Below are 12,239 nucleotides of genomic sequence, written 5' to 3'. Positions count from 1 at the left end.
TAAAACTAATTTCTATGTAATATGAATATATTATGTGCATGAGTAATGTTCATATATGAAGCCCACTGTTAGTTCATTTAAACAAACCTGAGGAAAATTATAAAAAGTGAAAATCATGTTTTAAAAGACAAAATCCAAATATGGTATTCAAAATCTCCTGAAAATTTACATTAAACAATCTACCAATCCTGGTATGACTAAAATTAAAACCAAACAAAAAAACTTCCCAAAGGTGAGAGCTGATAGAAGGCCTGGGGGCTGGGGGTGGGAGATGGCGGTGGTCACAAAAAAAAAAAAAAAAAAAAAAAAAAAAAAAGGACCTGAATGTCTTACCTGTGGGTAGCTTGATATTGTGAAAAGGACTTCCTCTTCTGTAAACCACTGCAACTTAGTTCATTTGTATAAACAGTAAAAGCTAATGCAGGCTTCTAGAACAGCCTTCTTGAAACTAAATTCCTTTCTTGGTTCATATTCATTAAAAAAAACAGAAATACAGTAGATTGGCTGCATATTAAAATTCCTTTCAAACAGTGATTCACATCTGTTGTGTAGTTTGTGCAGCAAACATCCCATTAACCACAAAAGCCAAAAAACGTCAGACAGTATGCCAATGAAGCTCACAGAACACACAAAGTACATCCTCCAAAGGATTGTTGCAAGTGAAGATGCCTAGAATCAGAATTCTTTTGTACTGCTTTCTATTCTGCCAACTATTAGGACTGCAGCAACTGTGTGCAGTTAAGTACCTCCCACATATTACCCAATAGTATCAATAGGCATAAAGCTATAAAAACAGAACTAAAAGCTCCAAAGGCTTATAGTTTCTCATTATTCCACATATTGTCAGTTGTGGAGGACTGAGTACTCTTATTCTAAAGCATCAACTCTGTTCTTTCAGTCCAAAAGGCTGAATTCTTATACGTTCCAAACAGAAAATCCATGACACATATTATTTGCTGCCCTAGCACAGCCAGACTGCAGTTACAGCTAGCTGGCACCAGTAAGAACAATTTACATAAAGCAGTCCTCATTTCATGACCAAACTAAAGGAGAATACTGCTGAGTAAACTCTCCCCCATTTGTTCCCCAACAGGCACTGACTGGTTCTAGAATATATCTACTTATCTATTTACCAATGATTCAAACCCAGGTAATAAGAGAAAATCAATTTATAATTCTTATGTAACTGACATTTTACCCCTACTAGACCAAAAATATGTTTAACACCCAGAGATATTCAACGACTTATTTTTTTTGTGATATAGACCAATATACCATATAAATCCAGTAACTGTTTTTTTTAACAATCATTAAAAATATAAATTACAATTCACATTAGCTAAAAGCTGTCTTCATTCAACTCTACATCCACCTTTCAAATTTTATTAATCACTTAAATAGTAAATGATTATTAAACAGATTTGGTCTTAAAACCACACCACTTTTGACCAAACACTAAGACTTCATGCATATTCAAGTATCACTAGTGTGATAATTAAGTAATTCAAAATATTTACCACTAGTTACTATCACTAAACTTTTTTTATGAACTCAGGCATGTTAAGTTACAAATATCTATACAAGAATATATTTTGTCAGTGTCACATTCTTGTTTAACCTAAACCATTCTTGGCTGTTTTAATTGGCCAGATCTGACGGAGCAAGAGTCAAATCACTGTCCATGTTAACTGTCGGCTAGTTAGAAAAAAAATCAACTTATAATCTTATGTAACTGACATTTTCCCCCTACCACACCAAAAATATGTTTAACACCAGATACTCAAAAACCTTTGTTTTTTCTGTAGTATAGACCAATGTATTAAATTCCTGTGTTGTTTTAAATGGCCAGATCTGACTGGCCAGCAAGAGTTGAGTCATTGTCTATGAAGTCCTTTGTTTACATTTTTTTCAATAATTACTTTATCACCTACTAAATAACTCTCTCTTCACTTCTATTTTTCCACTTATTTTAGTGAGCCTAAATATACTAAATTTCATTTTCAAGTAAGTCTAGAAACTAGATTAGTGCCACATCTAAGATAATAATAAAATGAAAAGAAGTACTTAATATGCTAACTAGGGGTTATCCAAAATGTGTTCCTTATTTTCTTAAAATAGGCTCCACATCCAGCATGGAGCCCAATGCAGGGCTCAATCTCATGACCCCTCTATCAAGAACTGAGATCAAGAGTTGGACCCTCAAAAAAATAAAAATAAAAAATAAAATAAAAAAAGAGTTGGACCCTCAACCAACTGGGGAATCAAGATTGGACCCCTAACTAACTGAGCACCCAGGTGCTTCTGTTCCTCATTTTTAATTTTATGTTCAGTTACTTTAAAACATCATTCTCAAACTATCCCTATTATACAATAAAGACAACAGGGCTCTAAATTAGGGGGAAAATAAAGTTATCACACATCAACAGTAATTAGTAGACTTCTAATACATGAAAATCCTGTTACGTCAGTTTTCTTTGTTAAGTAATAGTGGATTTCTTCAAACAACCACATTTTTTTTTCAGAATCTGTGCTCCACCAGCAGCAGGAAGAGAAACAGGAATATATATAATATAGTGAAATTTCACAGTGTATACACTGTTTATGTAACATTTGACTATTGATCATAAAATCCCAGAGTTGGAAATCACCCAAGTATTGTACTCCTTCCAGTTTTAATTTTGTTGGAGATACGTCCTCCCTGTCTCTTCCTACTTTATGCATCCGACTCTTTGAATAAAAGTGCTTGAAAATCAAAGGACCTAAAACTATTTAATCCCGCATAAAATATAATGTATAAAATTGGGCAGCCCAGATGGCTCAGTGGTTTAGTGCTGCCTTCCATCCAGGGCATGATCCCGGAGACCCAGGATCGAGTCCCACATCGGGCTCCCTGCATGGAGCCTGCTTCTCCCTCTGCCTGTGTCTCTGCCTCTCTCTTTCTCTCTGTGTCTCTATGAATAAATAAATAAAATCTTTAAATATATATATATATATAATATATAAAATTATAATTTTTTAAGCTGAGTAAGTTAAACCATCACCTGAAAGTGAGTTAATTATAAGAAGCTTAAATTCTCTTCAACCTGCTTACTGAAGTGCCAACAATATTAGTTAGTAATCTAGCTCAGTGCTTTGCAAACTAATAATGGTAAATAACCAATGTCTTATCTCTAATCCATCAAAGATCAACACTTTTGTAAATACAACAAAAATGAATGACTTAGAAAGTGAAATAAAAAGAAAGCATATAAAATGTATGCCTCAATTATTTTTATTATTTGACCCAACTGACATAAAGTTACTTTATCAGATTGATGTAAAAATTTCTAAACACTCTTAATTTCAGTTCTTATCTCATGGAAGACCAGGAATAAATAGACAAAACTAATCCAAATTGACCTTGAACTGATCCACAGACCACATTTTGGGAGGGTTCACCTAGCTATTCACTATGCATTATTCTACCCTATCCCCAGTATTCTCAATCTCCTGGTATTTTAACCTTCTCATATTTAGTATCTATCCTCTCATTCCCCCTGCCCCAGTGTAAATTCCTTGAGGGCAGGGATCTTGTATGCCAGATAACAAAACAGTGCCTGGCAAACAATAGGTGCATAATGTTTGCTAAAGTTGTCGAATCAATTGATCAATTCACAATCTATTTTTGTTTTCACTCTATCATGCTGCCTTAGCACCAGTAAGAATTCTTATTGTGTCCCCTTCACAACTCTTTATAAAGACTTTATAAACTCTTTATGAAGTCTTCACTTTGAGATTGAAACATCTTGCTTTCTGGGATTTTTTTTCTGCAAATCAGCCAGGTCCCTAACAACCCCTTGCCCTAAAGATCCTTTTCTACAATATCCAAGTAGCCCAGATTTCTCCACAATTCCATAATGATTGGGGAAAAAAAAAAATTGTGCCAGAGGGAAATTTGTGCAGAAAAAGCAACCAATATTTACTAATATTTAATTTGTGCCGCACACTGCACTAATGCTTCAAATATGCTGTGCTCATTTAAATCCCAATTATCAACTCACTATGGTAGACTTTATTCCCATTTTAGATAAGAAAACTGGAGTCTGAAAATAAGCAACTAGCTTCATCCCATAAAAAAATAATGCGTAAGACTTTCAGCATCATATATACATTTCTCATATAAACTTCGAACTAGTCAGCGAAAGAAAATGAGGTCACCTTGACTCAGATTCCAAAGTTCCTGTTCTTTCCTGACTCCTTATCTAATCCAAATCCAACCACGTATCTCTTTTAATAGTTGCAGAATGGCATGAAGAGCTTAAAATTAAAAAAAAAAAACTTTAATTTATCCAAAACTATACAATTACTTAAAAGTAGTACCAGACAAAAACAATCCTTTTCTGACGACTTCTATACTAATAGTTTCCACAACTCATGCCATGATACTTTCATGTCAGTAAAGGAAAGCAATGGGTCACATGACTATCCTGGATAGTAGCACCTGATTTACTACAAAAAGGGCAGAAATCCTTAGGCAGAACAGAAGCAATTCCTGAGACATGGTGTTAAATTCCATCTTTTCATTAAACTCAAAGGATTCATTGAATAAGCACTGTTTTCATCGTTTCCATATTTACACACATTAATGACTAAGAGCTGACTGCTACAAATTACTAATAGCGAATTAATTCTGTGAAAGTTCTAACTTCAGCGGTTTAAAAAAAAAAAAATCTCGTTTGAATGGACTTTAAACTTTCTTCCAAATCACTATCTCTTTTGGGAGTGTGAGAAGTTCAGAAAGGAGGAGAATCAGTGTTTCCTGTACAAGTTAAATGCTTTTTCAGTTTCCACTGAAGTTTCCTCTCTAACTTAAAGCCATCGTCCAAAAATGAGTAACATTTCCCTGGAGTTAACAATGTCATGGTATTACATGAATGCTAAGAAGCTGGCATTCACTCTGGAAAATGTGAATTCAAAATCAAATCACTTCATGATTATAAACTACCATGTTTTCTGGATCATCAAAGTAATCTCAACATAGTTGAGACAGTGAATGTTACATAAACAGAAGCAAACTTTTAACAAAAATAAGTTTATAATGGCCTCTAAAGTTATTCTAGTGCAGTTAAGAAAATTTTCTACTAGCAACTTTCTCATTTTTAGTGCTAAGACTTCTCAACCAATTTAGACAAAAATCTTTATAAAAGGTATTTCACTTAACTGTTCAGTCAACTATGTTTTGAATATAGTTTAGTTTTTTCTTGTTCAATATCACCATTAATAATATCCAAATGATAAGCAGTGATGTCTTTAACACTGTGATAATATTTAAAGAAATAAGGACCTGTTATCACATTAAAAGACCTTACGGTATTCACAATTCTAATTAGTATTTCTTTAATCTCTTCACTTTCATTCTATTGTCAATTTTTGCTGACGTCACTGGACCTCCTTCAATCAACACCATGGCACTCTAATACAGAGTACTCTAATATATCTAATACTATAACTTAAAATTAGTAAAGGTGCCGTATCTTCTAAACAGTAAACAGTCTCTACACATGCAGTCTCTCCTACCAGGCAAAGTAGGCTAGACTTTACTTGTGCTTACTTCCTTCTAGGTTAGAAGCTATATCCTAAACAGAAAAAGGCTCTCAACAATCTCAAGTAAATAGAATAGGGATTTAAAAGGAAGAGTTTACTGGGGCCCAGTAGGTAATGTAATTAGTGAACAGGAACAGTTATAAACGGTATAGGCCCTATCTGAAGGGGACAGCAGCTACTCACTCCACTCAAGATTATTTTTCTGATGCAAAAAATACATTCTTAGCACTGCCTATCTTTTGTTTTTCAGAGATAAGACACCCTGATTTTTGTGTAAAATAGGACTTTAACAGCTAGAGTAATAAGGCAGCGGCTAAAGGATAGTCTGTTGGCTGCCAATTTGTGGCTACTAAAAGAAAACACTGTTCTTAAAATTCTCATTTGTATTGAAACACAGAAAACTCTAGGCCCCGAATTCAAGTCATCCCTTTAGAGAAATTATTTTCTCACTGAATATTTGGAGGACTCAGCCAAACTAGAATCAAAACATTCTCCCACTTACTCCCCTAATTCTGTAATGCCAACATTCTATATTGACTTTACTTAATAAACACATCTGCCACTATCCACATACAGCACAAGGTGGCTAATCTATGTAACAGAATGAAATCAGTAGTATTAACATAAATACAACATATTACCAACCAGATGTGGATGTCCTAACATTAGTCAGCACTCCTTGCTTCTGAGCATGAGTTATATGAGAAATTTCCCATACTGTTTAAATATACCATATTCCCTAATCCAATTGCATTAGATAAAAACAAAAATAAATAAATACATACATACATACATACAAATATTATTAGAAAATTAGCATGTGGAGTATTTCATGGTTCTTTTCAGAAACATGATGTAAGCTGATTCTCAGCATATCCTTGCCAAAGAAACGGCATTTTTTTTTCCCATTTTAAGGATTAGAAAGCAAAAGTCAGAAAATAGAATGAGTTCACCAATATAAGAAGTAGTAAAAGCAATTCAAATTTAGATTTGAACTCAGTTGGTTTCTCTCCACTAACTTCAACATTTTCTTTAAGGTTCATGCTTAAAGAAATGGCTCAGAAAAAAAGGACAAATAGGGAGTACAAATAGCGACAAAACAATAACATTAAATCTTAATTATCCAGCTCCCAGATTTATTATGCCTTCAATTATGTAGCCTAATAGCTAATCTGGAATTCAGCACAGACAAACTGAAAACTGTCATCAGTCCCAAAAGTAATAATCCCAGTGAGGTCTAGTTTATGCTTATAGTTGCAAAAATGCAACACAGCACTGAAAGAATTAGCAATAATGACCTAAGTAACCACTCTGTATTTTCCCATGTATAAGCAATAATCAATGGAGTCATCTTGTGGACGTTGAAGGTAAATTTTATAATCCAAGATAGAAGGCAAAAAGAGCAGATCATTAAAATTTCCCCAAGGTCCTACTTTGAAGATAACATAAACTGCTTTGATAATTTCAACCTAACCAGTTTTTCTCCAGTAATGAAGAACAAACTGAATATCTGGCTTGAATTGTATAAAATATCTGAATACAGTGAGCGGTTCATACTATGAGAGGTACGAAAATGACCATGATTAAGGACATAGCACATTCACTTCCTATGTCATATTCACTCTAGGGCAAAACCTTACTGAAAGGCATGATAGATAAAATCTCTCACAACACTAAATTTGTTGTTCTTTTCTTTTGGGGGCAACCTCATATTACTGGATTTATATAATGTAATGTTCATATTATTATAATCTATTATATCACATAAAAGACTCTTAACAATTTCAAAGAGTAGTAAGTTAATGAAGTGAAATATGCTAAATTTGTTGATGAAACTGAATCAGTGACCCCAAATATATTTGAAGCCAAAGAATAAATGACCAATGATTAAGAAAAAAATTGTCAAAAAAAGAGAAAATATAAATGCAATTTTGTGGCAACACAGCAATTTCAAACTGTTAACTTGTGTAAATATAGATCTTATATTTTACCATCATGAAATTAAAAAAGAACATACGGAATATATGTTCTAGAATACTTCTCAAAATGAATTCTACAGTCTCTTAGCAACTAAAGTTCTACAAATAAGCAACCTAATAAATAAGCAACCTCCTGACACTAATGAAAGATTATAATTGTGATAGATGATCTGGTTTCAAACTTTTGTTTTCATTGTAAAAGCCTAATTGTTCTTTTATTAAATAAAATTAGAGTAATGGCTATACTTTTAAATTGGAAAATAAATACAAACCAATAAAATATCATATGTATCACTTTTAAATACAGGGATCAATCACAAGAATTTAATGTGCAAGAAGTTGTTTTCTAAAGTTGCAGTACTTAGAAAGTTCAAAACTTACTGTTCTATGTCATATTAGTCAGGGATATATTCATATATCCCTTGACAAAACTAGAGAATTGTACTATACCATTTATTTAAAATTTTAGTAAGTACCACAATTTAAACACTAGAGTTTAAAATTTCTGCTATCTGAAATATTATGTAAATAAAAATTTCATTCTTCTTACCCTCTGGGTCACTATTGACTTACCATATCTCAATAAATGTTTCCACTTCAGAAGAATGTTAGTCTTTTGAAAACTGTGAAACTAAATTTACAAAATCATTGAATTACATTATTTTTAAATATACCACAAGTTTTAACTAAGACTAAAGTGGATATCAACAATTAATATCTATTAACCTAAAACAACTGAGTATTTATCTAAGCTCTCTTGCATTAGAATACATTAGCTAGAAAGAAAAGGAGTATGCAGACCTACATATGAACTTGTTTCTAATTCAAAATCTGAATGACAGAAAAATAAATTTATTATTTAAAAAAAATCTGAATGACAATTTAAGCAAAAAGTAATTAGAATAAAAAGTTAGCACCCTTAAAAATGTGAAAGAATTAAATGGCCAAGAGGAGGCAGCATAATGAGAAAGAATTAGAACCCAGAGTACAAAAAAAATGTCAAAAATTTTTTTCTTTCTGTGCTATGACTTATATTCAGAGAATTAACATTCTTCCCAGAAAGCTACCAAACAATAGCTCCAACACACACACAGACACACACACACACACACACACACACAGAAATCTCACTCTTCATGCGAAACAAGGCTTATTTATGGCTTCTTTCCCAAAAAAAAAAATCTATTCAGCAAATACATTGTTTTCAATTTCTACAAAAAAAAAAAAAAAAATCAAACAAACTAAAATATCCAACACAAAAAGAATATTAAGTTATTTAAGGTCAGAAAACACTATTGTGGTGATCAAATGTTCTGACAATGACAGAACATAAAATGGTGAGAAATTACAGGAATTTAACCTTTGACCTCACCATCCTAAGTACTGTTTCCCTAAAAGAAGCTTAAAGCAAACATTTCAACTTCCTAGCAAGCAAGCTCTAAGTTCACCTTGCTATGTAAACTCAGTAAAATTCAAGTATTTTTTAATTAAAATGGTCAAAGATAAAGAGTAATTGGTTCTTACCTCTGGTCCTGATGCATGTGCCAAGTCTCCTCACTGGCATAGTTGCTGCCTAAGCAGCTACAAAGACCAGGTCAGCAGCCATTTTGAGACAGCTGCACTGTCTCAGTTGCACTAAAGTGTAATTAAGATGGCTGCAATGTGCACTCAAGAACTCACACAGTGAAAACTCAGCTATGTATCAAACAAAGCCCCTCCCACTTTGTCAGTCTGCAGGAAACTGAACACTGACAACAGCTAATGCATATACTGCAACAAACAATGCAGCTGCCTAGGACACAGAAAACAGAGAAGGCAGCAAGCCAGTTTTGTAACACAATGCCTGTGAATCCGGACTTGCAATACAGACTTTGGGCACATCCAGATCCCAGACAGCCTGAAATCCATGCCACATATTAGCAGTTACAGAGATAGAGCCAAATCACACACAGCAAACATCAGGGAATACGCTTGAAAGAAAGCCTCCATTTCAGTCCAGAAAAAAAAAAAAAAAAAATCTGCTCAAGGCCCTTTTTTTTGTCTTTTACAGTACTTTTATCATGAAAAGAGTGCCAATTTTTATAGTTTCTGGAAAATTAAACTGTTTAAATCCTGATAGTCAATTTCTACTTATAGAAGGCTAATTAAAGATTTTTTTTCCACCACAGAGTCTAAGCCCCCAAGTACTGAAATCTAGCAGAATGGTTAAAGCCTGCAGTCAAATTTTTGAATCTTGACAATAATTTTAAATAACTGCAGGGAAGAGACTAGAGTCATTACAGCTATGCTGGCAACAAAGCTTATTTTGAGGAATCTGCCATAAAGATAAAATAATTTCTTCACTTTTGTAGTCCAGATGGCCACAAAGATAACTCCAGGTGAGTGTTTGGTCCCAGGGCAAATTAAATTTCATTCCCTGCTCCAGACCTCCCAACATTTTAATATGAGAGGAAAACAAAGAATGTAGACACCCCGGGGGATAAAAACCAAAAAGGGAGAACAGTAGACTAAAATTCAATATGAAAGTGAGTATACATACTAACAAGACAAATTTGAGAGAGATCCCAACATATCTGGTCTTGGGAGTAACCTACCCATCAAGAGAAGAGAAAGACAAGAGCACAGAAAGGAACTGTTTGCTGGGTAGCTCATATCATCTAAGAAATCTACCTTCTCCTTTTTTCCTTGGTTTACCCTTCTTAAGATCTAGCTGCCCTATGTGATCTTGTGTCTATCCATCACATGATATAGATTTTTACTAAAATTCATTAAGGGTATAGGAAAGTGGTAGGCATACAGCTTAAAGGAGATTGGCACAAATTGATAACTGTTCAAGCTGAGTGATGGGCACATGGAGTTATTTCATTCTATTTCTGTATATATTTAAAATTTAACATAATAAAATTCAAAAATAAGACAAACGTAACTCAACATTTTTTATTTTAAATTCAATTAACTAGCTCAGCTTCTTAAAAGATCCTTACATATTCTCCAAGGGGCAAACTGTATAATGTATGTAAAGACTTAAGTACATTAGATAAAAAAAAAAAAAATTATGCTTAACCAAGCCACATTAATTCTTCAAAAAAGAATTGTTTTTGAAGATCACTCTGAGGGTCACTCAAATCTATTTGTTAAAAGCAAGAGGTTGGTAAACTGCAGAAGATTCAAACAAGATAGACATCACTGTAGCACTGAAATGGGATTAAGATTAATGGGAAGACAAATAACAAAAATTTTTAAAGCTGCCAAGTGAGCAGCTTCTGATATTTAGGATAGGAGATTCTTTTGGAAGTCTGTTCTACAAAAATTTAAATTATGTAACACACCTTCAAATGTACCCTGTCCAATCCCCCATCTGCACCCCAAGCCTCCCATATCCTCAAATACCTTTCCATTGTAAATCCTGACTACTTTCCTGAGCAAACTAAGCTGCTAGCTACTAACTGGCTATAAAAACTACTTTTTTTTTTTTTAAGATTTTATTTATTTTTTCATGAGAGACACAGAAATAGAGAGAGAGGCAGACACACAGGCACAGGGAGAAGCAGGCTCCATGCAGCAAACCCGATGTGGGACTTGATCCCGGGACTCCAGGATCATGCCCTGGGCGAAAGGCAGGTGCTAAACTGCTGAGCCACCCCAAGAACTACTTTTAACCCAATCTAGATCTCAAAGTAAGCAGAATTTCCCTCGTTGTACCAATTCTCCTCCAGCCACTGGAATCATTTTATTAAATAAACTTAGAGTAATTTACCAGGTTTCCTCTATTATTCAAAGGCACATGAGAAAACAGTAACTACACTGACTGTGCACTTTACACATAGCACTTAGAGGACAAAGGAGTACAGAGATACATTAATATATATCAAGCCTTCAGGTAAGTTTTACATGCATTATTTCAATTGATTCTCACACTAATCCACAAGGTAGTTATTATTTCCAACTCGTGAGTGAAGAAAACAGACTCAAAGATTAAATAACTTCACAAAAGTGTCAGGAGCTGCAATATGCTAGACTATACTCAGTCTGAGCCCATGGAGCTTCCTTCACCCATCTCTTCCCACACAGGTTCTGTTTCTATGCATTATGAAAATGGTTTAGAAAAGGAAAATGTTAGGCTGTTATTCAGATAACGGGGGCCACTGTCAACAACATATTTCACTCTCTAGCCCAAAGAAACAATTCTAGTTCACCAGATAAATCATATTCCGGACTCAACCTAAATTCTCTCATGAGTAACAGTATTTTCCTTCCTCTGTCTTTCCCTTTACTATACTCCCCCAAACCAAGTGTAATTTAGCTTTCAAGATCTTTTGTGCATACCATCAATATATTCACCACATATCTATCATTCACTTGTGTTTTTATATATTAGTCCCTAAAGGACAGAAATCACATCTTAATTCATCTTCCATTCATTTTCCTAGTACAAAACACAGCATTTATTTGCTCAATAGATGGTGAGTTCTAATTAATTCCCAGTGTTTTGATTTCTACCACAAAAACCTCAGAAGATTCTATATCTTTAAGAACCTTCATTTTTAAGATCTCAACTCTTACTTTCTAAGAAGAAATAGTCAGCTAAAGACTCAATTAAGTTTTTAGCACTGGCCTAAAACAACCTCTGTACTTTAAAATCCAAGATGGAGGGGTGCCTGAGTGGGTCAGTCAGTT

The 12,239-nt window shown here is 33.9% G+C and overlaps 1 protein-coding gene across 6 annotated transcripts in view; it reads right to left on the bottom strand.

Annotated features, from left to right (window-relative positions):
- ATF7IP (activating transcription factor 7 interacting protein) overlaps nt 1-12,239 on the bottom strand; it is a 105,267-nt gene that overhangs the window by 78,469 nt on the left and 14,559 nt on the right. For 3 of the 6 annotated variants that reach the window (XM_055336746.1, XM_055336743.1, XM_055336744.1), the window contains exon 1: nt 9,087-9,389. The exons of 1 other annotated variant lie outside the window; for it this stretch is intronic. Coding sequence is in view for 2 of the 5 variants with exons in the window: in XM_055336743.1 (XP_055192718.1) it covers nt 9,087-9,103 (17 nt within the window). In the remaining 3 variants the exon portion in view is untranslated. Of the gene's footprint in view, nt 1-333; nt 621-8,135; nt 8,194-9,086; nt 9,390-12,239 lie in introns of those variants that run through there. 2 more of the 6 variants (XM_055336748.1, XM_055336750.1) reach the window with 2 other exon arrangements.

This window comes from Nyctereutes procyonoides, unplaced genomic scaffold, assembly GCF_905146905.1.
Source record: "Nyctereutes procyonoides isolate TBG_1078 unplaced genomic scaffold, NYPRO_anot_genome, whole genome shotgun sequence".
NCBI lineage: Eukaryota > Metazoa > Chordata > Mammalia > Carnivora > Canidae > Nyctereutes > Nyctereutes procyonoides.
This window is presented reverse-complemented; position numbering and strand designations above follow the sequence as displayed.